General features: G+C 48.0%; 1 protein-coding gene across 8 annotated transcripts in view; it reads left to right on the forward strand.

Moving 5' to 3' along the window:
• Positions 1-26,693, forward strand: part of LOC119962701 (AT-rich interactive domain-containing protein 3A-like) — a 579,681-nt gene that overhangs the window by 367,852 nt on the left and 185,136 nt on the right. For all 8 annotated transcript variants that reach the window (XM_038790636.1, XM_038790639.1, XM_038790638.1 and 5 more), the window contains exon 3: positions 17,694-17,766. In XM_038790636.1, coding sequence (XP_038646564.1) covers positions 17,694-17,766 — 73 coding nt within the window. The remainder of the gene's footprint in view (positions 1-17,693; positions 17,767-26,693) is intronic.

The raw sequence follows: 26,693 nt of genomic DNA on the forward strand, positions 1-26,693 counted from the left end.
AGAACAATAGCAGGTGAGACATGGGAACACCACCCCCTGCAAGTTCCCCATCTCACTTGGAATTAAATTCTAGTTTGTTTGCTGTCGTTGGGTCAAAATCCAGGAACACCCTCCCTAACAGCACCGTGGGTGTACTTACAGCACATGAACTGCAGTATGTGGTTCAGTACCACCTTCTCAAGGGCAATTAGGGATGGGAAATAAATGTTGACCTAGCCAGTGATGCCCACATCTCGTGAAAGAATACATTTAAACAAGCACCAACAGGACGTTTTTGGAGGATTTCCCTCATGCTAAGTCCACTGACTGCTGTTGGGTGAATACCTTCAGTGACAGGATGAGATCTTTAAGTGGAGATTCTTGCGGCTGCATGGTGGGAAGGCCAGCCATGAGCCTTCCTGCTCTGGACCTAATAAGGACAGAGGTAGGAAGATAGAGGTGTCTCCACCTCCCACCCGATTGAATGCACCCGCCCCTATACCGGCCACCAAACTCACCTTGGAGAAGAGCATTAAATTACACAATATTGCCTGTGGCTATTCCAATAAAACAGAATATTAACGTAGTGTGCCTATTGCTCTTAGTCAAAGTTGCACCCACATTATTCACTCGACCATCAGGAATTTACATTTAAGAGCACAAATAAAGGGCAGCACGGTGGTGCAGTGGTTAGCACTGCTGCCCCTCAGCGCCGAGGACCCGGGTTCGATCACAGTCCGTGAGCAGTTTGCAAATTCTTCCCGTGTCTGCATGGGTCTCAGTCCCACAACCCAAAAAGATGCGTAGGGCAGGTGGATTGGCCATGCTAAATTGCCCCTTAATTGGAAAAAAATAATTGGGTATTCCAAATTTATAGAAAAAAAAGCACAAATGATGTCATTCACTGAATGTTTTTATCAACACCAGCCTTGGATATGAGTGCAGTGTCGGACGCAGACCGAGGAAGAATCATTGGGCTGGGTTCTCCGATTTCCAGACTAAGTGCTGACACCGGCATGTGAACAGTGGCGTTGTACGCCAGAAAAAATGGCACAACAGCTGCACCGATCCAGGGATCAGTGAGGGGCTAGCAGCTTTGCCAGGTAAAGCGCCCGGCTCCCACGCTGGAGAATGGCCGGGTCCATGGCTGCGCATGCGCACGGTGGCGGTCTGCAGCGGCCGCGCGGTGCAACATGGCACCGGCTGCTACGCGGATCCAGCCTGCCAAATAATGACCCCCAGTAACACCCCTCGCCACCCTGGGCCACCTCGCACCAGTCCCCCCAGCCTTGCCGAAGCCCCCCCTGCCAGCTCCCCCCCCCCCCCCCCCCCCCGTCGACTGTGGCGGCGTTGGACACAGTCTGCAGCCGCCACGCGAGGTTGACTAAAAAATAGCATAAGTGTTCTGCACCGTCAGGGGTTAAGCATCGGAGGAGTTTCTTCAGCCAGAGGATGGTGAATCTGTGAAACTCTTTGCTGCAGAAGGCTGTGGAGGTCAAATCACTGAGTATCTTTAAGACAGAGATAAATAGTTTTTTGATCAATAAGGGGATCAGGGGTTATGGGGAGAAGGCAGGAGAATGGGGATGAGAAAAATTTCAGCCATGTTTGAATGACGGAGCAGACTCGATGGGACGAGTGGCCTAATTCTGCTCCTATGTCTTATGGTCTCATGGTCTTATGGGAGGGCCTCAGGTGACATCCTGAGGCCATCCCGATGGCATGCGTTTTTGAAGGGGTGGCGCATCGCATAAACAGCGCCGCCCCCAATTTCAGCACAAACGGGAATTCTCCGGCTGAACGCCAAACGTGATTTTGGCGCCGGCGATCAGAGAATCCCGCCCCATGTCTGTCAATGGATGAGTACTTTGGGTAAAAGGATTTATGTGACTCAGAATTTCACAAGCACCATTAACAACAGAGTTCTTGATATTAAATACCAGTAATCATATGAATGTGTTAAATCTACTTACTGTGCTTCAGGGGTTCATTTGTCTTTGCACAAATGTTCCACAAAAGTATATTAGCACATGTCAAACATGATACGTTTGTTAATTAACCTGTTACATGAAGCTGATTAGATACATTTCTGTAAATTTAAAGTTACTTGTAAACCATGATCGAATCAAATGCTTGAGATTGAATAGGCTGAGTTGTACACCACTCCCCCTCCTCACACCCACTACCCCCATATCCATAGGTTATTTTGAGTAAATTTTATTCAGTTGAAATTAATAAAAGGAATCACTTTTTGTTTCACTTATTTAGGGGAAGATGGTGGCCAAGTGGTAATGTCACAGGACAAGTAATCAAGAGGCAGCGCCGGCCCTAGGGTTGCTGGCGCCCGGGCAAGCTGAACTTTGGCGCCCTTGGGGGGGGGCGGGGCCGAGGGGGGCGGGGCCGAGAGGGGGGCGAGAGAGGGGGGCGGGGCTGAGAGGGGGGGGGCCGAGAGAGGGGGGCGGGGCCGAGAGGGGGAGGACCCGGGGGGGGGACCCGAGAGGGGGGCGGGGGAACGGACCCGAGGGGGGGGGGGGCGGGGGGGGAGCGGACCGAGCGGGGGGGCGGACCGAGGGGGCGGGCGGACCGGGGGCGGGGCGGACCGAGGGGGCGGACCGAGGGGGGGGGGCGCCCTGGGGGAGGGCGGCCACCGCGCATGCGCTGGTTGGCACCGGCCCAACTGCGCATGCGCGGGACCCGAGTCTCTGGCGCCCCCTAGCACATGGCGCCCCGGGCGACTGCCCGAGTTGCCGGTGCCTTGAGCCGGCCCTGTCAAGAGGCCCAGGTTAATGCTGTGGGTACATGGGTCTATGGTAGCGGGTAGAATTTAAGTTCAGTTAATAAAACCTAGAATTCTAAAGCTAGTCTCAGTTCGGGTGACCATGGAACTCATTGATTGTCATTAAAAACCCATCAGGGAAGGAAATCTGCCGTCCTTTCCTGGTCTGGCCTTCATGTGACTCATACCCACAGTAATAACTGATCCTCTGAAATGGCCTAACAAGCACTCAGTTCAAGTGTAACTAGAGCTAGGCCATAACTACTGGCCTTACCGGCGACACCCATATCTCATGAACAAATACATTTTTCCTGAATGTTAGCAGAAAAATAAATATCAATAATCTGGTGAAAATAAATTGATCTGACTGCATTATTCAAGCAGTAAAGTTATGTTAAATATATTGGGCCAAATCCTCCAGTCCCTGAATCATCGGCGATGGTGCAGAAGTCTGATGTGCAGACCCACATGGGAATAGCCCAGGAAGTTTAATCTTCTGTTGGGTAATTCCCCTGTTCTCCGGGACCCTCCACAATTGTCTCTGACTCTGTTAGACTCAGAGACTTAGGGCATTTCCTCAGCACTTACCTCGATAGTTATCCAGGAAATGTTAGCCAGATTAAAACATAGTCTAACACCTGGGTCCTCGACTTACGCCTGACCACCTTCAACCTGACTATCTCCCCGACCATCCGATTACTCCTTGGTCCCAGACCTCCCTGCCCCCAGGCCCAACCAGGCTGAATAAGAACCCCCTCTACCTGCCAACCATCCAACTACACCATCTGACCAGAAGGACTGAACATCCATCCCAGTCACCCAACTAGACCCTCAACGAGACCTGATGTGACTTGCCTCAGTCTTCACATTCCTAATGTGTCTCCAATGCATGAAAAGACTGCGTCAATTTTAGTAAATGCAGAATCCACTGGATGAGTAGTGATCTGCTCTTATCTAATAAGATCAGTGTGAGACACTGGGCTTTATTATTATAGAATGGGTGAGCTGGCAATCTTGAATGAGCACTCAGGAACCTGGAACCTTTTCACTAAAGGTAAAGGACCATGGGGGGACACGGTGGATATGGCAGTGTGTGGGACGATTTTTGGAGGACCAAGAGGAATGTGCAAGCTATTCTGGCCCCAATGGAAATCACATTAAGAAATGTTTTCCTACACGTTTCTAGAACATTTTTCACCAGTTTCTTTAAGAGACACAAGTTGACGACTCCATGCTTGGTTGTTTCCACAACTGTTTCAGGACTTTTATATAGATATGTTAATGAGGCTTCTCTGAGTTTTGAACAGGAGTGCAGGCTGCCGAAATTGGAAACTTGCTTGAAATTCACCTCTGGTGGAAAGTGTCTGGCAGGTGAGCAATGAATTCTTTCATCTTGCTGTCACTCCATTCTCACAGTGTGGTGAGACAGAAGCACCCCCCCCCCCAAGCTATTTTATCTCAGAAGATAGAACAGTTGAATCTGCTGTTGGTTTCCCATCTTGATTTTCTCTCTGTATTTCCCAGAGCACTACTGACTCCATTTCTTCTGCAGTGTTTCAGACAAGTGGGCTACATTTCATGTGTAAGCCTGGATGGTAAGCTTCGCTTTGTTAGTCTGATTGTGGGAGGAAAAGAGGTTCAAATTCAATCATACAATATATATACAAATACTTTCCAGCTAGAGTGACTGAGGATCAGTTCTGTAGCCTTGCTGACTCCATAACGCACTACCACATAGGGCCATACATTCACCAATGGAGATATCAGGGGTGCTAATTCTCTTCAAATCATTCAGGACTATAAGTAAAAGTAAAGTCCCCATAGTACCAGAGGACCATTGGCTGCTTTCTGCTTTGAGGGGGAGTGATGGCTGGCAGTGAGTTAACATGAGGGTCACCACACCTCGGGGAGGGGCAAGATTGAGAAGGCGGGGCCTTCATGAATAACCTCAGCCGGTACGGGAATTGAACCCGCTATGAGAACAGTATAACGTATTAAAGAGACGGTGCCTTTTTCCCTTTTTGAAATGAATCATTAGATAGTGAAAATAAAGTACAGCATGTCACTCTGGAAATGACAGATGTGAGATTATTTCTGCTGTCCTCTGGCCAAAAACACATGCTGAACTTGAAAGCTCAAAAGACTTTGACAAGATCCAACAAATTGTACACAATTCTCAAGGAGATTGGTGTCCAATTAATTCCTGACCAGATCTGGCAGAGAAATTTAAAAAAACAATGAACTTTATTTGAATAATGTGAAAAGCAAATTACACAGAAGGGAAGATCTCCTTTGTGGAATATGTGTAACAAAATTATAAACCTGTTTTGAAAGAACAGTTCTTAATTTTTGCCAGTTGTGATCAACAATTTCAGTAACTGGTAATAGCACAGAGAAACAACAATGATAAAAACTTGTATTTATATCGCACATTAATGTCATGAAACATCCCAGGGTGCTTCATATGTATAGTGAGAAAAGTTGATACCGAGCCACATAAGGAGACAAGAGAATAGGTGACCAAGAGCTTGATCAAATATGTAGGTTTTAAGGAATATTTCTTCAAGGAGAGGGAGGTAGCAAAGCAGAGATTGTTGAGACACAGAGAAGTAGATGACTTACTTTATTATTAGTGAAATGCAGCAGTAGATTTTCAATTTAGTGTCTTGGTGTAAAACTGGTGCTGAGAATTTCTGACCATTTCAGAAAATTGGATAGTGTTTATAACTGGCAACTAATCAGCAATGTTTCTACATTGCAACAATGACTACACTTCAAAAGTAAAGAGCATTGAAACATTCTGTGGTTGTGAAAAACACTGTATAAATACGAGTCTTTCCCTTTCATGCAAAATTTCCTTCAGCACAACAACTTGGAAACCTATCCCACATTTCTTTCCAGATCAATGTGGTGAAACTCAAATATTTGCATTCATTAGTTCATAGGTTGGAAACTCCAGTTCCAGATAAACTTTGGGCCTCCGATGTATGCGCCAGCGAGGAAACGGCCACACAGACGTAGTTTGGGCTTTTTACTCTCTTCAAGCTGGGTTCTGGACCTGCATGTCTGCACAGAAGAAAGAAAGAGAGAAAAGTGCAAAACGGCAAGCCAGATGACCTGGAAGAGAGCGTCATTATTAAATAGATGTCTCAAGACCAGGACATAGAATCGGGACAGGTGTCAAATGGTAGTCCTAAGCAAGGGATAAAGGACATAGGTCCAGCTAAGTCAGGTTAAAAGAAAGGGACAGAGAAATAGGCTGCAAATTCAAGAAATAGCTACAGGAAGCAGGCTTTCAGTAAAGTAGACCCAAGAGGAGCCCTGAAGATCTAAGAAGGTAGCCCAAAGGCTGGTGATTCTGTGCTGCTGGCCTGTGGGGCAAAGATACTGCTTTGGAGTAGTGATGTTCTGTTTGGCATGGCCACAGATTTGAGATCGTGTTTGGAAGGTGAACCTTGACTGCACTCGGAGATCCAGGATAAAGGAATCTCAGAAGGTGAGACTGACACCATGCGAGGTGGGTCGTCGTTGAAGCCGGCCAAGTGAAAGTAATGTTGGAGAGAATTTCAAGGCAAGGTTTTCAAATGTGAGATCGGAAGCCTCAGTAAGATTAGTTGGCTCACAATGTGACAATTATCTGAATGGGTTGTTGAGAAATCTATGGAATCTGTTTTGGTCACATCTGCCATCCATTGTAGTGTGATGTGTCTGGCCACAGTTCACCTGTTAATTCACATATACACTTAGAGTGTTAGAGTTTAAGATAATCTTGTGAATGGTTTTAACTTTCTGAACTTGTATACTCACGTTTCTTTTTGTTTGTCCCAAACCCATGTCATTTTGTGACTTTACTCACCGGGAATGCAATATGAACCTCAAACTTTATCTACTGGAAACAAAGGTTATTAGTCCCTAATAGGGGTTGTATTCGTTGGTCCTCCAGGCACGTGTTTTTCGATGAGGTGCCACTACTTATCATCATAACGGAGAGATTCAATTAATCAGGAATGAAGGGTGGCATGGTAGCACAGTGGTTAGCACTGTTCCTTCACAGCGCCAGGGTCCCAGGTTCGATTCCCAATTTGGGTCACTGTCTATGCGGAGTCTGCACGTTCTCCTCGTGTCTGCGTGCGTTTCCTCCGGGTGCTCTGCATTCCTCCCACAAGTCCCGAAAGACGTTCTGTTAGGTGAATTGACATTCTGAATTCTCCGGGCGCGATTTTACCGAGTTACGAAAACTCGGGAAGCTGGCATCAAAAACGGGCGCGTTTGACGCCAGCCTCCGCCCCCCCCCCCCCCCCCCCCCCCCCCCCCGACCGGGAACCGATTCATCTCCCCAGTCGGGGCTAGCATCGCGCGGTCGTGAACTCCAGCATCGCGAGCTTAACGAATTTCGTTAAGCCCGCTAGCCAAAGTTAGCGACGGCTGACGCGTCAGATGACGTCAGCCGCGCATGCGCGGATTGGACGACTCCAACCCGCGTATGCGCGGATGACGTCATCACGCATATGCGTGAAACCCGCGCATGCGCGGGCCGTTATGCCCCGCAGAAGCCAGCGTGTCCGTAAAAATTTACGTCACCCGCTATTCTCCGAATTTTCGTGAGAGCGGAGAATTGCGCCCTCCCTCTATGTACCTGAACAGGCGCCGGAATGTGGCGACTTGGAGCTTTTCACAGTAACTTCATTGCAGTGTTAATGTAAGCCTACTTGTGACAATAATAAAGAATATTATTATTATCCGCTGGTGGAGGGATTCCTTCTTCCTGCTGTTTGTCATTGGGATTTTCCATTGAAGCACCCCAGACTGCTGGGAATCCCAAGAGTGGGGGCGCACCACCAGTGGGAAAGGAGAATCCCAACAGGTGGAAAATTCCAGCCCATGGGTGGGTTCAACAAAGAACAAAGAGCAAAAAATGTACAGCACAGGAACAGGCCCTTCGGCCCTCCAAGCCCATGCCTACCATGCTGCCCAACTAAACTACAATCTTCTACACTTCCTAGGTCCGTATCCCTCTATTCCCATCCTATTCATGTATTTGTAAAGATGCCCCTTAACTGTCACTATCGTACCTGCTTCCACCACCTCCTTTGGCAACGAGTTCCAGGCACCCACTACCCTCTGTGTAAAAACTTGCCTCGTACATCTCCTCTAAACCTTGCCCGTCATACCTTAAACCTATGCCCTCTCGTAATTGACCCCTCTATCCTGGGAAAAAGTCTCTGACTCTGTCTATGTCCCTCATAATTTTGTAGACCTCTATCAGGTCGCCTTCAACCTCCGTCATTCCAGTGAGAACGAACTGAGTTTATTCAACCTCTCATCACAGTTAATGGCCTCCATACCAGGCATCATCCTGGTAAATCTCTTCTGCACCCTCTCTAAAGCCTCCACATCCTTGTGGTAGTGTAGCGACCAGAATTAAACACTATACTCCAAGTGGCCAAGTTTCTCCCGGTGCAGCATGCCGTCGGGATTCTCCGTTTCGCCGGCTGGGGTTTCACATTGTGAGGCAGGAAAGCCCGGGCTACCAGCAAAGCGGAGAATCCTGACGGCGGAGAATTCAACCCCATATCTCTCTCCACGGCACTTGATCTGGCTAAAGATATGGGCGGGATTCTCCAACCCCCTCCCCCCCGCCGGTTCAGAGAATCGCCGGGGGGCGGCGTGAATCGCGTCCCTCCAGCTGCCGAATTCTCCAGCGCCGGGGATTTGGCGGGGGCAGGAATCGCACCACGCCAGTCAGGGGGTGTTGGCAACGACCCCCCCCGGCGATTCTCCGGCCCACGATGGGCCGAGTTGCTGTCCGTGTTCGGCCAATCCCGCCGGCGTAAATCACAACAGGTACTTACCGGCAGGACCTGGCTCTGCGGGCGGCCTCCAGGGTCCTCGGGGGGACGCGGGGGATCTGGCCCCGGCGGGTGCTCCCACGGTGGCCTGGCCCACGATCGGGGCCCACCGAGCCGCGGGCAGGCCTGTGCTGTGGCGGCACTCTATTCCTCCGTGTCGGCTGCTGTACCAATCCGTGATGGCCGACGCGGAGATTAACCCCCTTGTGCATGCGCTGGGATGACGCCAGCACATGCTGGCGCTCCCGCGCATGTGTCAACCCACGCCGGCCGGCGGAGGCCCTTCGGTGCCCGTTGGCGTGGCGCCAACCCCTTCCGTGCCAGCTGGCACAGTGCAAACCATTCCGGGGCCATCCTCGGCCCTGAATGTGCGGAGGAATCCACACCTTCGGGGTGGCCCAATGCCGGATTGGTTCACGCCACTCCTTCGCGCCGGAGTTGCCCGCCCTGCCGGTTTTCGCAGAATCCTGCCACATAACAGTAAGTACGTCAACTAATTGTTTCATGAGTATGATTAAGCCTCTCAACTGTTGATGACACAAATAAAAACTGGGTGCTTGTCCCGGGTATCTGAGCCCATGTAAGGCTGGTTACCGCCTTCAGGAAAGAGGGAAGGATAGAGAGGGGAGAACATTGGCAGGAAAAAAAAAGGAGAAAAAATATTGAAAAGGGTAAGTAAAACAAAAAGAAATGCAACAGTCGAAAAATATTGCTAGTGTTGGCAACGTGATTCTCTGAGGGTACTGAAAAATCTATGAAATGGTCTGGTGAGATAGTAATAAATTGCATTTTGAGCATTTGATTTATTAGAGTTAGCGATTAAAAATTACATTAAATTAAATGAAATAATTTAAGTTAAATTTTAAAAATTAGCAGCACCCTCGCATCTGAGTCAGAAGGTCAAGCATTCAAGACTAAATTTAGAGATTTAAGCACAATCCAGGCTGACACTGCCGTGCAGTACGAAGAGTGCTTCACTGCCAACAGTGTTGTCTTCAGATATGTTAATCTAAGGCCCATCTGCCCTCTTAGATTAATGTAAAAGATTGCAGGAGAGAAAGTGAATGCTTTTGGTGTCCTGGCTAATATTTATCCTTCAATCAACATCACTTATACAGACTATGTGCTTTATAACCCTTAGTTACTTGTGCGCACATTGGTTGCCATGCTTACGTTTCCAATAGTGACAACATTTAAAAAAAAACTTAATTATCTATAAAGCACTTTGATCGCATCCCGATGGCATCAAAGTTACTATACAAATGCAAGTTCTTTCTCACTTCTAATTCATACCTTTAATTTCGACAGTTATAAGCTTCAGTATTTATGCATGCGTTAAGCTTCGGTAGTTTTATCACAGCTTTTCTCTGTGGATTATTTTACAGCTTTAACTGAGAGGATTTGGCAAGGTGCCCATCGCTGTCAGCAGGGAGGGTCATAGGTCAAGGCATGCAGTAAAGTAAGCTGTGACATATAAATTGCTGTTTGACAGAATGACTGTGTAAAGTGACTCCTTGACTGTTTTACTGTTGGTTAGTGGGCATTTCTGGTTTTAACAAGGCAGGAACTAGAAAACAGGCTCCTGTGCCTTTAACAGTTTTCTTTAACTGAGCAAATACATTGTGTCTGTTGTAGTAACTTTATACATGGTCTTATTGTGAGTCACTGAACACTGGGGAGGTCCCACCAGATTGGAAACAAACTCATTAGTACCGACATTCAAAGATGATGGCAGGTCAATTCCAGGAAGCTTATTAGTTTTACGTCAATATTTGGTCAAATAATGGAATAATTTGGATCAAACAATAGAATCATTAGCAAGTGCTAGCTAATAGAAGGAAAAGGTCTTGTCAATCACTCCCAGCAATATAGAAAGTGGATTATGGTAAGCTATGTGATATGGTTGCCTCGATTTCATGATTAGCACTATTTAAAGATCAGCATTAACCTGTTCAGAAGTGATTTCAAATTGCTGCTAAAACTGAGCCTTTATAAAAACCTACTACCAGCAAGCTATTGACGGTACTCGTCAGAAATGTTATAAATAAAAGGAAAGCCTGAAAATGGATAAGATAATTTGAAAAATGGAAATAATGGGCAGATGTCAGGGGTATAGGAGGTTGGAAGGGTGGTTGGGGGTGGGGGTAGCTGTTGAGGTAGAATGTAGAACTCATAATATTCTGAATCAGAAACACAATGCAAAGTCATCAACCTCATGGATACCAGACTAGGAGGCAGATTATGTTAGGCGAGATTCCCACTGATCTACTGAAAAAGCAGCTGAAATGTGTAAAAGAATTAAATTGAAAATTGATGTAAATACCGTATATTGGAAGAAAAAATGTGTTCGATACTTTATGATCTGCTATGAAATTGCTAAAGGTGAGATCGAAAGACTAGAGTGTTAGGAGCCTTGGCATTTGCCATGTTTAAGCAATAATTAACAAAGGAAAGTGATTTATGAACAATCCTGCCAATATGTAGACTACTGTGGAAATTTTAAAAAGTGCTCAATTACTACTCACCTGTTACACACCATTGTATAATGTGACATTCATATTTCTGCTTCGATATCGACTTCTTAACTCTGTGCCTTATTTTACAAATAATACATCAATGGATGTTTTCAGAAAAGCAGACAAGGAAGATATCAGGTGCACCCTTGCTGGAGAGTTTAATTTGTTTTGGTAGAGCTATGCTTCTTATATTGATGTCAAATTTCTTCATACACTGGTTTAACACAGTTCTTAATATATTAAAAATTAAGTTAATAATCATGGTGGGAGGATATATGTATTTTTAATCTTAATCTTTATTATTGTCACTCGTTTAACACTGCAATGAAGTTATTGTGAAAAGCCTCTAGTTGCCATATTCCGGCTCCTGTTCGGGTACACAGAGGGAGAATTCAGAATGTCCAATTCACCTAACAGCACGTCTTTCAGGACTTGTGGAGGAAACCGGAGCGCTCGGAGGAAACCCATGCAGACACTGAGAGAAAATGCAGACTCAGTACAGACAGTGACCAAGCAGGAATCAAACCTGGGATTGTAGCGTGTTAAGCAACAGTGCAAACCACTGCCAGTTTTTCCACATTATAAAGGAAATTGGGCAGCATAGTAGCATAGTGGTTAGCACAGTTGCTTCACAGTCCCAGGTTCAATACCCGGCTTGGGTCACCGTGCAGAGTCTGCACATTCTCTCCGTGTCCGCATGGGTTTCCTCCCAGTCCTCCGATTTCCTCCCACAAGTCCCGAAAGACGTGCTACTAGGTAATTTGGACATTCTGAATTCTCCCTCTGTACCAGAACAGGCACCGTGTTCATTGAAGTGTTAATGTAAGCCTACTTGCAACAATAAAGATTATTATAGAAAGAGGCAGAAGACCTCCAATTGGTTGTAAACAGGTTGAACTACTTCCATATGCTTCAAACATTTGCTGTCATATGTAAGAAGCTGCTCTTTATTCATTCTAACATATAATCAACGAGAAAATGACCTTCTAACACTCGGTTTGATTATACTCTCCCCCTCCTCTTCCTTTTCATATATTTTCTTTATCCCAATATTTTTAATTATTAACAGTGGGAGTTCTACTGGTTTTTAGTGTACACAACATCAGAGCCAAAGGCTTAAAAAGCTGCACTAAGTTGCCATTAAGCGTGTGGTAAAAAATATGCTTTGAAGGGAATTCTAGTCAAAGAACTCCCTTAAATGAATAAGGAATGGTGCGAGGTTGGAATTAATGCCACCACTCTTGCTTTTGTTGCAGAATGTAAGATATTATAATGCCAACACCCTGTCAAAACAAACCTTCATGTCAAAAAACCAGACCACATGTTACATTCTGTTGACAACCTTCTCTTGACAATCTCTCCACTAACAAATCCGTGGGTGTATAGGTGTCCATTGAAGAATTTATGAACTGAAACAGCAATAACCAAATGTGAGCCGTTCGCACCAAAAATGCAGCTTTCTAATAAATTAGCAATCTGAGCTGGCCCTGAAGGGGCTTTTAAATATTCAAGATCTGAAAAATCAGCACAAATCCATTCTCCTCCATTTCTACAGTGGGATTCAAAACACTTTGATGGAAGAAAAGAAAGAGAAAGTTTGATTTTATAGCATACCTGTTGTAAATTCGGATGTATCTAAGCTGGCTGCAGCCAGTAAAATCGTTTTTTTTAAATGTGGCCACCACTGGTCTGTAGACAAACCCAGTGACCGATTTGTGGACAAGAGAGGATGAATAACAGCAATGAGATAAAGAACAGGAGGTGAGGTGGTTTTCAGATGTGTGTGTATTAACTGGCAGCGGGTGGTGTGTTGGCAGTGATCGCCCGGAGGGGACAGTCCAAATTTTGCATGTAACTGGCGTTCTGCCGGCATACACAGCACACTCTGCATGGGCAGCTTGCCAGATTGGAAGCAGATGATCAGGTTTTGTGGCCGCCCGTAAAGGGATTGCAGCTTTAGCTTCCAGGAAGATGAATGTCAAGAACGTGGAGCTGCGTTTCTGTGGGGCGACATGAGTACAGAACCTACAGCAGCTTGAGTTCCATTCAGGTCGAAGTGAGTAGACCTAGCTGCCAGGAAGACATGAGGCAAAGGCTACTCTGCCCTTATGAGATAGTGGGTGTTGGGAAAATTCCTGTCTTTGCACACCTGCCTTAGGAGAAAGTGCCTGTAAGACAGCATCTTAATTTCCAGGGGTGGGAGAGGGCTGCAGTCTGGTCAGCCAACCCAAGAAAGCGGCCAGAGGCAGCCACAGATTTTGCAGACTGCCAAGGAGGGCTGTTTAAAAGACTTATCTTGTTGTTATAGGACTTTATTCCACTTATAATTAAAAATGGAAGACTCACTAGCCCTTACCACTCACAGCCCCTCACTCTCCACACAATCCCTATTCCTTAACCATGCCCCTTAATGCCCCTCCACCCACTCCATATTGCCCCTTATTCCCCCAATTCTAGGCTGTGCTCCCCCCAACTGCCCCCTCTTGTTCCGAGGCCAAGCAATACCACTCCCCACATGCCCCTTCATGGGTCCTTATGCCCCCTATGCTAAGTTTGCCACTTCCATGCCGAGTGACTGTATAGAAGCAATGAAACCATTTGTGGCAAAAAGATGTGCCAAAAAAGCTTTAAAATTAAATAATTAATTCATAACTTTCCACAAAGTAAAAAAACTACTTTTACTACAGGGTAATATAAGTGGCAATCAGCTAGACCTTTAAAAGTATCAATAGCAGATACTGCAAGGACTTAAACACCTGAGCCCCAGGGGAATCATTGCTTGATTGACATCTCTATCTCTCTGATATCCGCTGTCAATCCCACAATGTTTATTTACACAAAATTAAGCGGTTTGCTGTACTTTAATGGATGCCTGGGCTCTCAACCCAGGGTGCATAAAGAGGCTTGGTAGTGAACGCAGAAATCCATTAATCTGCTGAAACATCTCTGGGTGGGTCGAGGTGCATAGCTTGGCACAGGGGGCATGATGGGTCATGAGGGATGGCTGGAGGGACAAAGCTTGGCATATGGGGCACAATGGACCATGAAGGGTGGTTGTAGGGGCATAGCTTTGCATAGAGGGCATGAGGGACCATTCGAAAGTTTCACACCTTTTGATAAATATTCTGCTTTTTTATTCTTACGACCAAAGTGAATAACCTCACACTTCCCCACATTATACTACATCTGTCATTTTGTTGCCAACTCACGTAATCTGATTTTGTCTCTTTGCTGTCTCTCTGTGTTGTCCCCACAGTGTATCCACCTAGCTTTGCATAATCAGCAAACTTAGATACATTACTCTGTCCTTCATCTAAGATATTAATAATATAGATTCCAAATAACTGAGGCGTCTTCACTGAATCTTTCAGCCCTCCACTATTCACATACAGCCAACCTGAAAATGTCTCTTTTCAGTCCACTCTTTGCCACCTGTCCATTCGCCAATCCGCTAATTATGCCAATACATCATCCACCAAAGTCCATGAGCCCTTATCTTGCCTATTACTCTTTTGTGTGGCAGCTTATCAAATTGGAAACCCAGTTATACAACTGGTAAACTAAATCCAGGCATACTGGTCCCCTTTTATCTACCCTTCTACAGTAAGTTCCATCCACAAAAAAACTTTCAATAAATTTGTCAAACAGGATGTAAAACCGTGTTGATTTTTTTCGAATCATACTATACTTTTTAAAGTGCCTTGTTAAGACTTCCTTGGTAATTGCTTCTGACATTTTCCCAATGACTTATGGCTAACTGACCTGCCGTCCTCTGTTTTCTCCTTCCGTCCTTCATTGAAAAGTGGTATTCCATTTACCACCTTCCAAATCACCTGGAGTTTGTGATGGATTGGAATGGATTTGTTTATTGTACCGAGGTACAGTGAAAAGTATTTTTCTGCAAGCAGCTCAACAGATCATTCAGTACATGGGAAGAAAAGGGAATTAAACAAAATTCAAGAAAATACAAGAAAATACATAATAGGGCAACACAAGATATACAATGTAACTACATAAGCATTCGCATCGGATGAAGCATACAGGGTGTAGTGTTAATGATGTCAGTCAATAAGAGGGTCATTTAGGAGTCTGGTGACAGTGGGGAAGAAGCTGTTTTTGAGTCTGTTCGTGCGTGTTCTCAGACTTCTGTATCTCCTGCCCGATGGAAGAAGTTGGAAGAGTGAGTAAGCCGGGTGGGAGGGATCCTTGATTATGCTGTCCGCTTTCCCCAGGCAGCGGGAGGTGTAGGTGGAGTCCATGGATGGAAGGCAGGTTCATGTGATGGACTGGGCGGTATTCGCGACTCTCTGAAGTTCCTTGTGGTCCTGGGCCGAGCAGTTGCCATACCAGGCTGTGATGCAGCCCAATAGGATGCTTTCTATGGTGCATCTGTAAAAGTTGGTAAGGGTTAATGTGGACATGCCGAATTTCCTTAGTTTCCTGAGGAAGTATAGGCGCTGTTGTGCTTTCTTGGTGATAGCGTCGACGTGAGTGGACCAGGACAGATCTTTGGTGATGTGCACCCCTAGGAATTTGAAACTACTAACTATCTCCACCTCGGCCCCATTGGTGCTGACAGGGGTGCGTACAGTACTTTGCTTCCTGAAGTCAATGACCAGCTCGTTAGTTTTGCTGGCATTGAGGGAGAGATTGTTGTCGTTACACCACTCCACCAGGTTCTCTATCTCCCTCCTGTATTCGGACTCGTCGTTATTCGAGATCTGGCTCACTATGGTCGTATCGTCAGCAAATTTGTAGATGGAGTTGGAACCAAGTTTTGCCACGCAGTCGTGTGTGTACAGGGAGTAAAGTAGGGGGCTAAGTACGCAGCCTTGCAGGGCACCAGTATTGAGGACTATTGTGGAGGAGGTGTTGGTGTTCATTCTTACTGATTGTGGTCTGTTGGTCAGAAAATCGAGGATCCAGTTGCAGAGTGGAGAGCCAAGTCCTAGGTTTTGGAGCTTTGGTATGAGCTTGGCTGGGATTATGGTGTTGAAGGCGGAGCTGTAGTCAATAAATAGGAGTCTGATGTAGGAGTCCTTGTTTTCGAGATGCTCTAAGGATGAGTGTAGGGCCAGGGAAATGGCATCTGATGTGGAACGGTTGCGACGGTATGCGAATTGAAGTGGGTCAAGGCGTTCCGGGAGTATGGAGGTGATGCGCTTCATGATCAGCCTCTCGAAGCACTTCATTACAACTGACGTCAGGGCCACTGGGCGGTAGTCATTGAGGCATGTTGCCTGGTTCTTCTTTGGTACCGGTATGATGGTGGTCTTCTTGAAGCAGGTGGGGACCTCGGAGTGGAGTAGGGATAGGTTAAAGATGTCTGTGAATACCTCTGTCAGCTGGTCTGCGCAGGCTCTGAGTGCACGACCAGGGATCCCGCCCGGGCCCGTCGCCTTCCGTGGGTACACTTTCAGGAAGGCTGATCTGACTTCGGAAGCTGTGTTGGTGGGTATGGGTGAATTATGGGCTACTGGGGCACTCAACAGCGGATTGTTGGTTACCTGCTCGAACCGAGCATAGAATGCATTAAGTTCATCGGGGAGGGGTGCGCTACTGCCAGAGATTCGGCTCGGCTTCGCTTTGTAGCCCGTTATGTTGTTTAGTCCTTGCCACAACCGCCGAGAGCCGGGAACGACGACACTTTCACATCTCAGTTGAAGAGTGATGCCAGTAAGGGCGGCATGGTAGCACAGTGGGTAGAACTGTTGCTTCACAGCTCCAGGGTCCCAGGTTCGATTCCTGGCTTGGGTCACTGTGCAGAGTCTGCACATTCTCCCCATGTCTGCGCGGGTTTCCTCCGGATGCTCCGGTTTCCTCCCACAAGCCTTGAAAGATGTGCTGTTAGGTCATTTGGACATTCTGAATTCTCTCTGTGTGTATCTAAACAGGTGCCGGAATGTGGTGACCAGGGACTTTTCACAGTGACTTCATTGCAGTGTTAATGGAAGCCTACTTGTGACAATAATGATTATTATTATTATGTAATGGCCATTCGGGTTGCCAACTCTGGTTGAACATATTCAGCAGATGTCAACATGTGCCCTGCTATTGGTTAGCTGCCATACCCACGTTAACACTGAACTGATGTACAAAGTTAAAGGACTCACCTTTACCAGATTGGATGATTCTTGCTAATTGGTCACCCAGCCTTTTGGCCTATCTCCCAATATTTTCATAACTTGTGAACAAAAGGGTTCAAAGATTGTTTTGATTGGATGGCAATTTTTTATTGCACTGATAATTTTTCTTTTCACAGCAGTGTCCTGTGAGTAGTCTTTAGTTCTTGTGGACTACGAGGGTTCCCAAGTCTAATATCCATCAGCAAAGCTACAGTCTGCATCTCCAAAGTATTCTCACTCCTCTGGCTAAAGGAAACTGAATGGAGATTAAGAGCCCACGGGATCAAAACAATGTATGCCACTGAAAATCTCCTCTCCCCCCCAAATCAATGTTCTTCTGTAGATCACAGGCAGTCTCACTGTTCAGAATTAATCTGCATCAGGTATAACTTTTAGGTTCAGAATGTGATGCGAACTGGAGCTTATTTTCATTTATTTTATCTTTCAGCTTTACGAATTGGATGATGATCCGAAGAGGAAGGAATTTCTGGATGATCTATTCAGTTTTATGCAAAAAAGGGGTGAGTACAGCCGGAGGAAGCTAAATCTGTGCATGTGTGTGTATCTGTGTTATCTATGTCTATGTGTGTTTGTGTCTTTTTCTTATTCTGTGATTACGTGGACTCGATTTAATGATTCCACACGATTGGTTTTAGAGGTGGAGGGGCAAGTTAAATTCCATGGTCAAGCTGTAAGCTGCTTATCTGCCTCTCTTGCCACCAACGCAGTTTACATAGCGTGATGGGCTCTTTGTCGGATGGCCTGCCCACCAGCAGCCCAACTGAAGCCCTTAATTGGCAATTAATTCCCATTCAAGGGCCTAAGACCATCGCCGGTGGCATTTAGGCATTTAAGAGACCCATGCCAAGTGGCCAGCCTGGCCACTTTGCTTGAGTGAGCTGGTGGTGAGCAGGGATGTATCCCTCCCGAGCCCATCTGAAATCCTCCCCATCCTCCAAGTTGTAACTCCCACAACCCCCCACCAGCTTGCCTTCCCCCAAGGAACTCTCAAATTCAAGGCACTTCTGGATTGTCACAGTGCTAATCCCACTGTTCCCCTGGTTGGGGCTGTTTTATCTCAGCCACGTTCATTTTAGTATTTTTGGTGGGCCTTTGGTGAAACTCAAGCTTGGGTCAGGAAGCCTGCTTCAGGGAAGTGAGGAAAATTGGCGGCAATTGAATCATGATTTGCCGAAATTACGAGAAAATCAGTGGGTGAAATTCTCCGCCTTGTGACGCCGCAAACGCTAACCACAATTGGGCGAGGAATCAGGCATCTGCCCAAAATCGAAGTTTGCGCCCGGCGCCAACTCGGGCGCCATGCTCTGCCCTTGCTGCTAGCGATAACTATATTTGTGCCCCATGCCAATGGTGGCATGCAAAACCGGCTTTTGCACGTATTCAAATATGATTAGTGGGTTGGACACAGTATGCTCCGCCTTTCCCCGATGCCCCGCTCCTCTCAGGCGGAGGTATCATGGACGTGAATTATTGCAAGTATTTACAAATGTGGACTGGTCATCATGGCTGCAGAGGGGCAGTGAGAGGCTAAAATACATTCAAAAACTATTGAAAACTGTTGGGCCTACTGGAGGATTGCTGCCCAGGCCGGCGACAGTAGCATGTCTTGACTTGGTGCCAAGCCTCTGGATTTGGGGTTCTTCCCTCAGGATCGGGGTGGCCTGGCTGAGATCACCGTTGCTGCAGTCTGTCTTTTAAATGTGCCTCTTTGGTGCAACTTACAGGGTCCTAGCTGCTCACACTGCTGAGTGCTGCTAGTGCCCTTTAAATGCTCAGAAGGCCTCTGGTCTTCTGGGAACCCACCCAGGCCACCCCTCTGGACACCCCCATACCCCAACCCTATCACCAAGGGCCAAGCACAATCAGGGGCCCACCAGCTGTTGGCACTACCCAGCAGCGCTGCTCCACTGCAAAGGAAGCAGGGGATCAGCAGAACTCACCCCAACCAGAGGACACAATCCAGCACCATGGCCTTTGGAACCCTCCCTGTTTCTTTGCCCCTCTCAGGGCAGGGGACTCACCAGTGATCCCCACCCCTCCAGATCAGCAATTGTCTTCTCCTGGTGAGACTGGCAGCGCTGAATGCCTCTGCCACCCACATCCCAAGCAAGAGTGAAGGCTTGCATCTGAGGTCCAGCCTGGGGCAGAGGGTGTCCCTCCCCTTCGTACTTGTAGTGAATATATTACTGCTACCATTCGCCATTGTATTACATTACATTACATTGTATTATGTTGATGCCCTTGTGGTCTCCGCCTATGGCTCCGCCACTCAGTACAGAGCGGTCGCAGGCAGGCACAGTTCCCGCTGATTAAAGCCATTGTTCACTTCAACTCTCCGTCTCATGTGAATTGATGGTTGCATTAGCACTGGCATGGAAATGTGGGTCCACCTCGGACCCGTGACCTTGGGTGCAGGTGTTCTCTTCATGGTAGCTGCTGTGAGTGTGTGGTAAGTGGAGCGCTTAAAAACAGCTCCCGCTGCTAGTCTCTTTGGCACTAACTCTGGCCCCAACGGTTAGAACGCCCGCTGGGCCGGGAATTGCTCGGAATTACCATTAGCATGTCCTGAATTGCTCCCCGAATAGCACCCCGAAAGGGAACGTGAACCGCACGCAATTCAGTCCCGGCGTCAACACTTAGGGCGGAATGCACCGGCTGACCACGCTGGCGGGATATTCCGGTCCCACCGAGGGCACACAGGTTTCCTGGCGTTGAGGGGTGCAGTCAATGAGAAATCCCGTTCACAATGGCGGGACAAGAAAATCCTGCTGGCAGGCCGGCTCCTCCACAGAAAAACATGCAGTGGGTTGGGTAAATCCCGCCCTTAGTCTCCCAAACGGAGAATTTTGTCCAGTGTAATTAATCTGCTTTTGAAGTTTAAACCTTGCTCCTTCAGGCGAAATCCAATTATAAAAATGGAATCGAATACTATTACTTTGTTTTAAAAACGTATTGACTTGTTTGTTGATTAACTTAAGATTCTAGTCTTATTGAGGACCTCTGTGTGGCATTGCAATATGAAAGTTTAGCATTAAGATGTTAAATGTATTAAAAAATTGTCAACAGCAGATTATCTGCATGGTGAGAACTTCATTCAAATGTAATGTGTGGGCGTATGTGCTTGTGTGTGATGATCTCACACACCTGAGCCACTGTGAGAGCTTATCATTTGTAATAAAGAGTGCAGAATGAGCTTAATTATTTTGTACAGAAGAAAAGTTTCAGACAAAATGCCCTTTAGTAATGGTTACAGCAAATTGATTTTGTTTCTCTGGTAAGAGATAGAAAAGTATGTTTTTCTTTCTGTTTGGCCTCTCACCTTCTGAAAGCAACACCTGTCTCGTTGCTGAGATAAAACTTTCAGCGCACTGGCTTCCATTAAAGTTCCCTTCATGTAGCTCCCCAAGTATTACTCCTTCTGTGCTGTGTACCTCTATTGTTCTTCCATCCATCTTCCATCTAGCAGTTGAGCTCGAGACAGTGATCAATTAGGATTTCTACTGCTAACCATTATCACCAATGCCTGATCTACTGGACATGTCCAGCATTTTATTATGCTAACCACTGTGCTACCAATTGTGTGCCACCCTTAGTTGCAATCAATTTCATTTTTAAAAAATGTGTTTAATTGTAAACATGTATCAAAACAGGTCACAGCATATAAACACCCCGGGAAACATTCTTCCCAGCGTTCAATTATAGGGCGGGATTCTCCCGCAACTGGCCGGATGGCCCGACTCCGGCGCCAAGAGCGGCTCGAAGCATTCCGGTGTCGGGCTAACTGGAAGGTGCGGAATCCTCCGCACTTCCGGGGGCTAGGCCAGCAGCGGAGGGGTTGGCGCTGCGCCAACTGTTGGTGAAGGGCCGGCGTGAGTTGGCGCATGCGCAGAACCGCTGGCGTGGTTCCACACATGCGCAGACCAGCCGGTGTGTTCCTGCACATGCGCAGTCAGATTCTGCTCCGCGTCAGCCATGGTGGAGTCCTACAGAGACCAGCGTGGAAGGAAAGAGTGCCCCCAAGGCACAGGCCCGCCTGCAGATTGGTGGGCCCCGATCGTGGGCCAGGTCACCGTGGGGGCCCTGTCACCCCCCCCCCCCCCCCCCCCCCCCCCCCGAGGACTCACCTAGCCGGCCTACAAGTCAGGTCCCGCCGTGATGGACTACAGGGCTGGCCAGTAAATGATGGCCGCCCGGCTCATTGGGACCCGGAGAATTGCCGGGGCGGCTGCTGCCAATGGCCCCCGACCAGCGCAGCGTAAACCCCACTCCTGCCCGAAAACTGGCGCCGGAGAATACGGCAGCCGGCATCGGAGTGGCGGGGCAGGATTTGCGCCGTCCGCCGGGGATTCTCCGACCCGGCGGGGGCTCAGAAAATCCCACCCATACAGTCTGTACAACCAATTTTTCTGATGTACAGCCCCTGTGACTCAGTGATATCCTGCACTAGTGAGTCCTGCAAATGGTCAGCCACTTCACATTTTCAAACTATCCCTCTGCTCAAGCTGCCAAGTATTGCCTTTTCAGTAGCCATGTTATAGACAGCAGAATCCAGAAACCCGTTTAACTTTCATTCTGTAAAGTAGAAATACAGAGATTCTCTTTTGAAACAATTGTACCTCAGTTAAAATACACTGATCAGAGATGGTGCACAAGATGGACTCCACATCATAAGACTAGGGTTTCCTGTACTATCACTATCTCCTGTTGAGCTACACCTCAAAACTGAACTCTACCAACTTTCAAAGTCCTCTGGCCTCACATAGCTTGGGAGTTAACTAATGCACATGGTCTTAAAATTCAACTTTTTTTTTTTTCTTTTTTTTTAAAATAATTTTTATTGGAATTTTTTACAGAAAATATAACAAAAAGTATAGCAAAAAGCAGTAATATGCAACTAACAGCCCCATAACACCCACAATTCCCCCCATACCGTAACATCACATGTATCACATTCCCCCACCCCCCCCCCAAACAAGAGAACTTAACCATAAATTAAAATTAGATAAATCAAATTTAAATAAAATAAGCTAACATAATCAACGACCCCACCCCCCCCGGGTTGCCGCTGCTACTGTCCCAGTACCCTATCGTTGAGCCAGAAAGTCGAGGAAAGGTTGCCACCGTTTAAAGAACCCTTGCACCGATCCTCTCAGGGCGAATTTAACCTTCTCAAGCTTAATGAAGCCCGCCATGTCATTGATCCAGGTCTCCACGCTTGGGGGCCTCGCGTCCTTCCATTGTAGCAAAATCCTTCGCCGGGCTACTAGGGACGCAAAGGCCAGCACACCGGCCTCTTTCGCCTCCTGCACTCCCGGCTCTACCCCAACCCCAAAGATCGCGAGTCCCCATCCTGGCTTGACCCTGGATCCCACCACCCTTGACACCGTCCTCGCCACCCCCTTCCAGAACTCCTCCAATGCCGGGCATGCCCCGAACATATGGGCATGGTTCGCTGGACTCCCCAAGCACCTGGCACACCTATCTTCACCCCCAAAGAACCTACTCATCCTCGTCCCAGTCATGTGGGCCCTATGCAGCACCTTGAATTGGATGAGGCTAAGCCGCGCACACGAGGAGGAAGAATTTACCCTCTCCAGGGCATCAGCCCATGTCCCATCTTCGATCTGTTCCCCCAGTTCCCCCTCCCACTTCGTTTTCAGCTCCTCTACTGACGCCTCTTCCACCTCCTGCATAACCTTGTAGATATCGGATATCTTCCCCTCCCCGACCCAGACCCCCGAGAGCACCCTGTCACTCACCCCCTTCGCGGGGAGCGCAGGGAATCCCTCCACCTGCCGTCTAGCAAATGCCTTTACCTGCAGATATGTAAACATGTTTCCCGGCGGGAGCCCAAATTTCTCTTCCAACTCCCCCAGGCTTGCAAACCTTCCGTCGATAAACAGGTCCTTCAGCTGTCTAATGCCCGCTCTATACCATCCCCGAAATCCCCCATCCATGTTCCCCGGGACGAACCTATGGTTCCCCCTTAACGGAGCCTCCATCGAGCCCCCCACTTCTCCCCTATGTCACCTCCACTGCCCCCAAATCTTGAGGGTAGCCGCCACCACCGGACTCGTGGTATACCTCGTGGGAGGGAGCGGCCACGGCGCCGTTACCAGGGCCCCCAGGCTTGTATCCCCACAGGACGCTCTCTCCATCCGTTTCCATGCTGCCCCCTCCCCCTCCATCACCCACTTACGCACCATCGATACGTTGGCCGCCCAGTAGTACCCCGAGAGGTTGGGCAACGCCAGCCCCCCCCCATCCCTACTCCGCTCCAAGAAGACCCTCTTCACCCTCGGGGTGCCATGCGCCCAAACAAATCCCATGATGCTGCTGGTCACCCTTTTAAAAAAGGCCCTAGGGATAAAGATGGGCAAGCACTGGAAGAGGAACAAGAACCTCGGGAGAACCGTCATTTTGACGGATTGCACTCTGCCCGCCAGCGATAGCGGCACCATGTCCCACCTTTTAAATTCCTCCTCCATCTATTCCACTAGTCTGGTGAAGTTAAGCTTATGAAGAGCCCCCCAACTCCTGGCCACCTGCACCCCCAGGTACCTGAAACTCTTCACTGCCCTCCTGAAGGGGAGCCTCCCAATTCCCTCCTCCTGATCTCCCGGGTGCACTACAAATACCTCGCTCTTTCCTAAGTTCAGCTTATAGCCCGAGAACCCCCAAATTCCGCTAACAGTTCCATCACCCCCGGCATTCCCCTCTCTGGGTCCGCCACATATAACAGCAGGTCGTCCGCATACAGCGATACCCGGTGCTCCTCCCCCCCCCCCGCACCAGACCCCTCCACTTCCCTGACTCCCTCAACGCCATGGCCAGCGGTTCAATCGCCAGTGCAAAGAGCAGGGGGGACAGGGGACACCCCTGCCTGGTCCCACGATAAAGCCTAAAATACTCCGATCTCCTTCCATTAGTGACTACACTCGCCATCGGAGCCGCGTAAAGCAGCCTCACCCATTTGATGAATCCCTCCCCAAATCCAAACCTCTCCAGCACCTCCCATAGGTACCCCCACTCAACTCTATCAAACGCCTTCTCTGCATCCAGCGCCACCACTATCTTTAAAATTCAACTTAAGACCTTTTTGATCAGCATGGTCTCCGATCGTTGCAATTCACTTTTCCTGCCAACAGTGCACCACTGCCCATGGGTTTCCCGGTGGTGTGGGGTGATTCCAATGGGAAATTCCATTCACAAACGGCGGAAAGATAGAATCCCACCGCCAGCGAACGGCGCATGGTCGAAAAACATGCGGCTGGGAGGACAGGGAATCCAGCCAGCCCCATATCTCAGAGGGTCTTCATCTTAGGCAGTGGAGCTCTCAGGAGAGTAGCATTAGCATTTCAACTATTTGTAAAATTCCACTTTAAATTGCAGAGTCTCTAAAATATAAACAAGTAAAACTGCTTCAATGCCTTCCATGTCAGTTAAGTATGTCTTATTCCTCTCCATTTACTGTCCATAACCTAGCAGCTACTTGGGAGAGGATGATCCCAATCATTTTTTTGTGGAATTAATTCATTTTCATCAGACACTTTACTGCACCATTTTCCAGTTTAATGTTTCTTCCTTAGGACCTCGAAACAGTCTCAGACCTGCACTCAAATCATCAGGGTATTCAAATCAAAACTCAAAGTCATATCATCAATACTTCAGACATACCTCATTGCTTTTCAAATAGTCTTTTTTTAAAAAGAAAACCAAAATGTCTGAATGTAGTTTGGTGTTCATCACTGATATCGGCCACTCTCCATTCCTTTTCCATGTCTTTTCGCGTAAAACAGCAACAGCTTTTATTTCTTGAAAACCAATTTATTACAAGAGGAAATGTATAATGTTTTATAATAACATAAAACATACGACTCTAAGCTACCTAAGGAGGTATTTGGTCAGATGACCAACGACTTGGTTAAAATGGTAGAGTTTAAGGAGTGTAGAGAAACAAGAAAGGGAGATAGAGAAGTAATTCCAGAGATCAGGGCTTGAAGACAGCTGAAGGCACAGCCGCCAATGATGGAGCATTTAAAATTGGAAATACTCAAAAGGTTAGATGAGTGCAGGTATCTCAGAGGGTTGTGGAGCTGGAAGGTATTACAGAAATAGGGACAAGTGAAGCCATGCAGCCATTTGAAAACAAGGCGTTGCATGGTCGAGACCAAAGGTTGGTGAGCCCAGGAGTAATAAGTGAAAGTACCTGGAGGTATTGTCACTGGACTAGTAAACTAGAGACCCAGGGTAATGCTCTGGGGACCTGGGTTCAAATCCCAGCACTGCAGATCTTGAAAATTGATTTCAATAAAAATCTGGAATTAAAAGCCATTGTTGATTGTTGTAAGAACCTATCTGGTCCGCTAATATCCTTTAGGGAAGGAAATCTGTTATTCTTACCTGATCTGGCCTAAATGTGACTCCAGACCCACAGCAATGTTGTTGACTCTTAACTGCCCCTTCAAAGGCAATTAGGGATGGGCAATGAATGCTGACCCAATCTGCGACGGCCACATCCATGAAGAATAAAAGAAAACCTGGGGCGGAATTCTCCGCTCCAGCGCGGCATCGGGAAGGCCGTCGTGAACTCGGCCGAGTTTCACAATGGCCTCTGAGGCATCTCCTCGCACCCTATTCACCCCCCCCCCCCCCAAGGGGGCTAGGAGCGGTGCTCCGTACATCTCGGCCGCCGGGCCTTGACGCTTGCGTCAAGGCGGCACGCCGAGAATGACGTGACGGCGGCGCCTAACTGACGTCAGCCGAGCATGCGCAGGTTGGCCGGCTCCAACCCGCGCATGCGCGGTTGCCGTATTCCCCTCCGCTGCCCCGCAAGACGTGGCGGCTTGATCGTGCAGGGCGGTGGAGGGGAAAGAGTGCGTCTCTTGGAGACGCCGGCCCGACGATCGGTGGGCACCGATCGCGGGCCAGACCCTCCCGAATACGGCCGTGGCGTTCACTCCCCTCTCCGCCCCCCCCCCCCCCCCACAAGCCACAAACAAAGCTTTGGCGCCATGTTCACGACGGCAGCGACCAGGTGTGGTTGCCGCTGGCGTGAACAGGTCGGGAACGGTAGGCCGCTCGGCCCATCCGGGCGGGAGAAGCGCCGGTCGTCGTGAAAAACGTGCAGGTTAGGTGGATTGGCCATGATAAAGTGCCCTTAGTGACCAAAAAGGTTAGGAGGGGTTATTCGGTTACGGGGATAGGGTGGAAGTGAGGGCTTAAAGTGGGTCGGTGCAGACTCGATGGGCCGAATGGTCTCCTTCTGCACTGTATGTCCTATGTTCTATTTCCTTAACTGGTGTCTTCCTTTCTAATCTTAGGTGTCTCAATGCTCCATCTAGGTAGGTCCCCGGGCAGTGCATCAGAAGTGGAAGCGGCCTGTTGCATTCTCCGCTCTGTTACCTGGGTCCCCTTTGGTGGCTGT

This window comes from Scyliorhinus canicula, chromosome 3 (genome assembly GCF_902713615.1).
Source record: "Scyliorhinus canicula chromosome 3, sScyCan1.1, whole genome shotgun sequence".
NCBI lineage: Eukaryota > Metazoa > Chordata > Chondrichthyes > Carcharhiniformes > Scyliorhinidae > Scyliorhinus > Scyliorhinus canicula.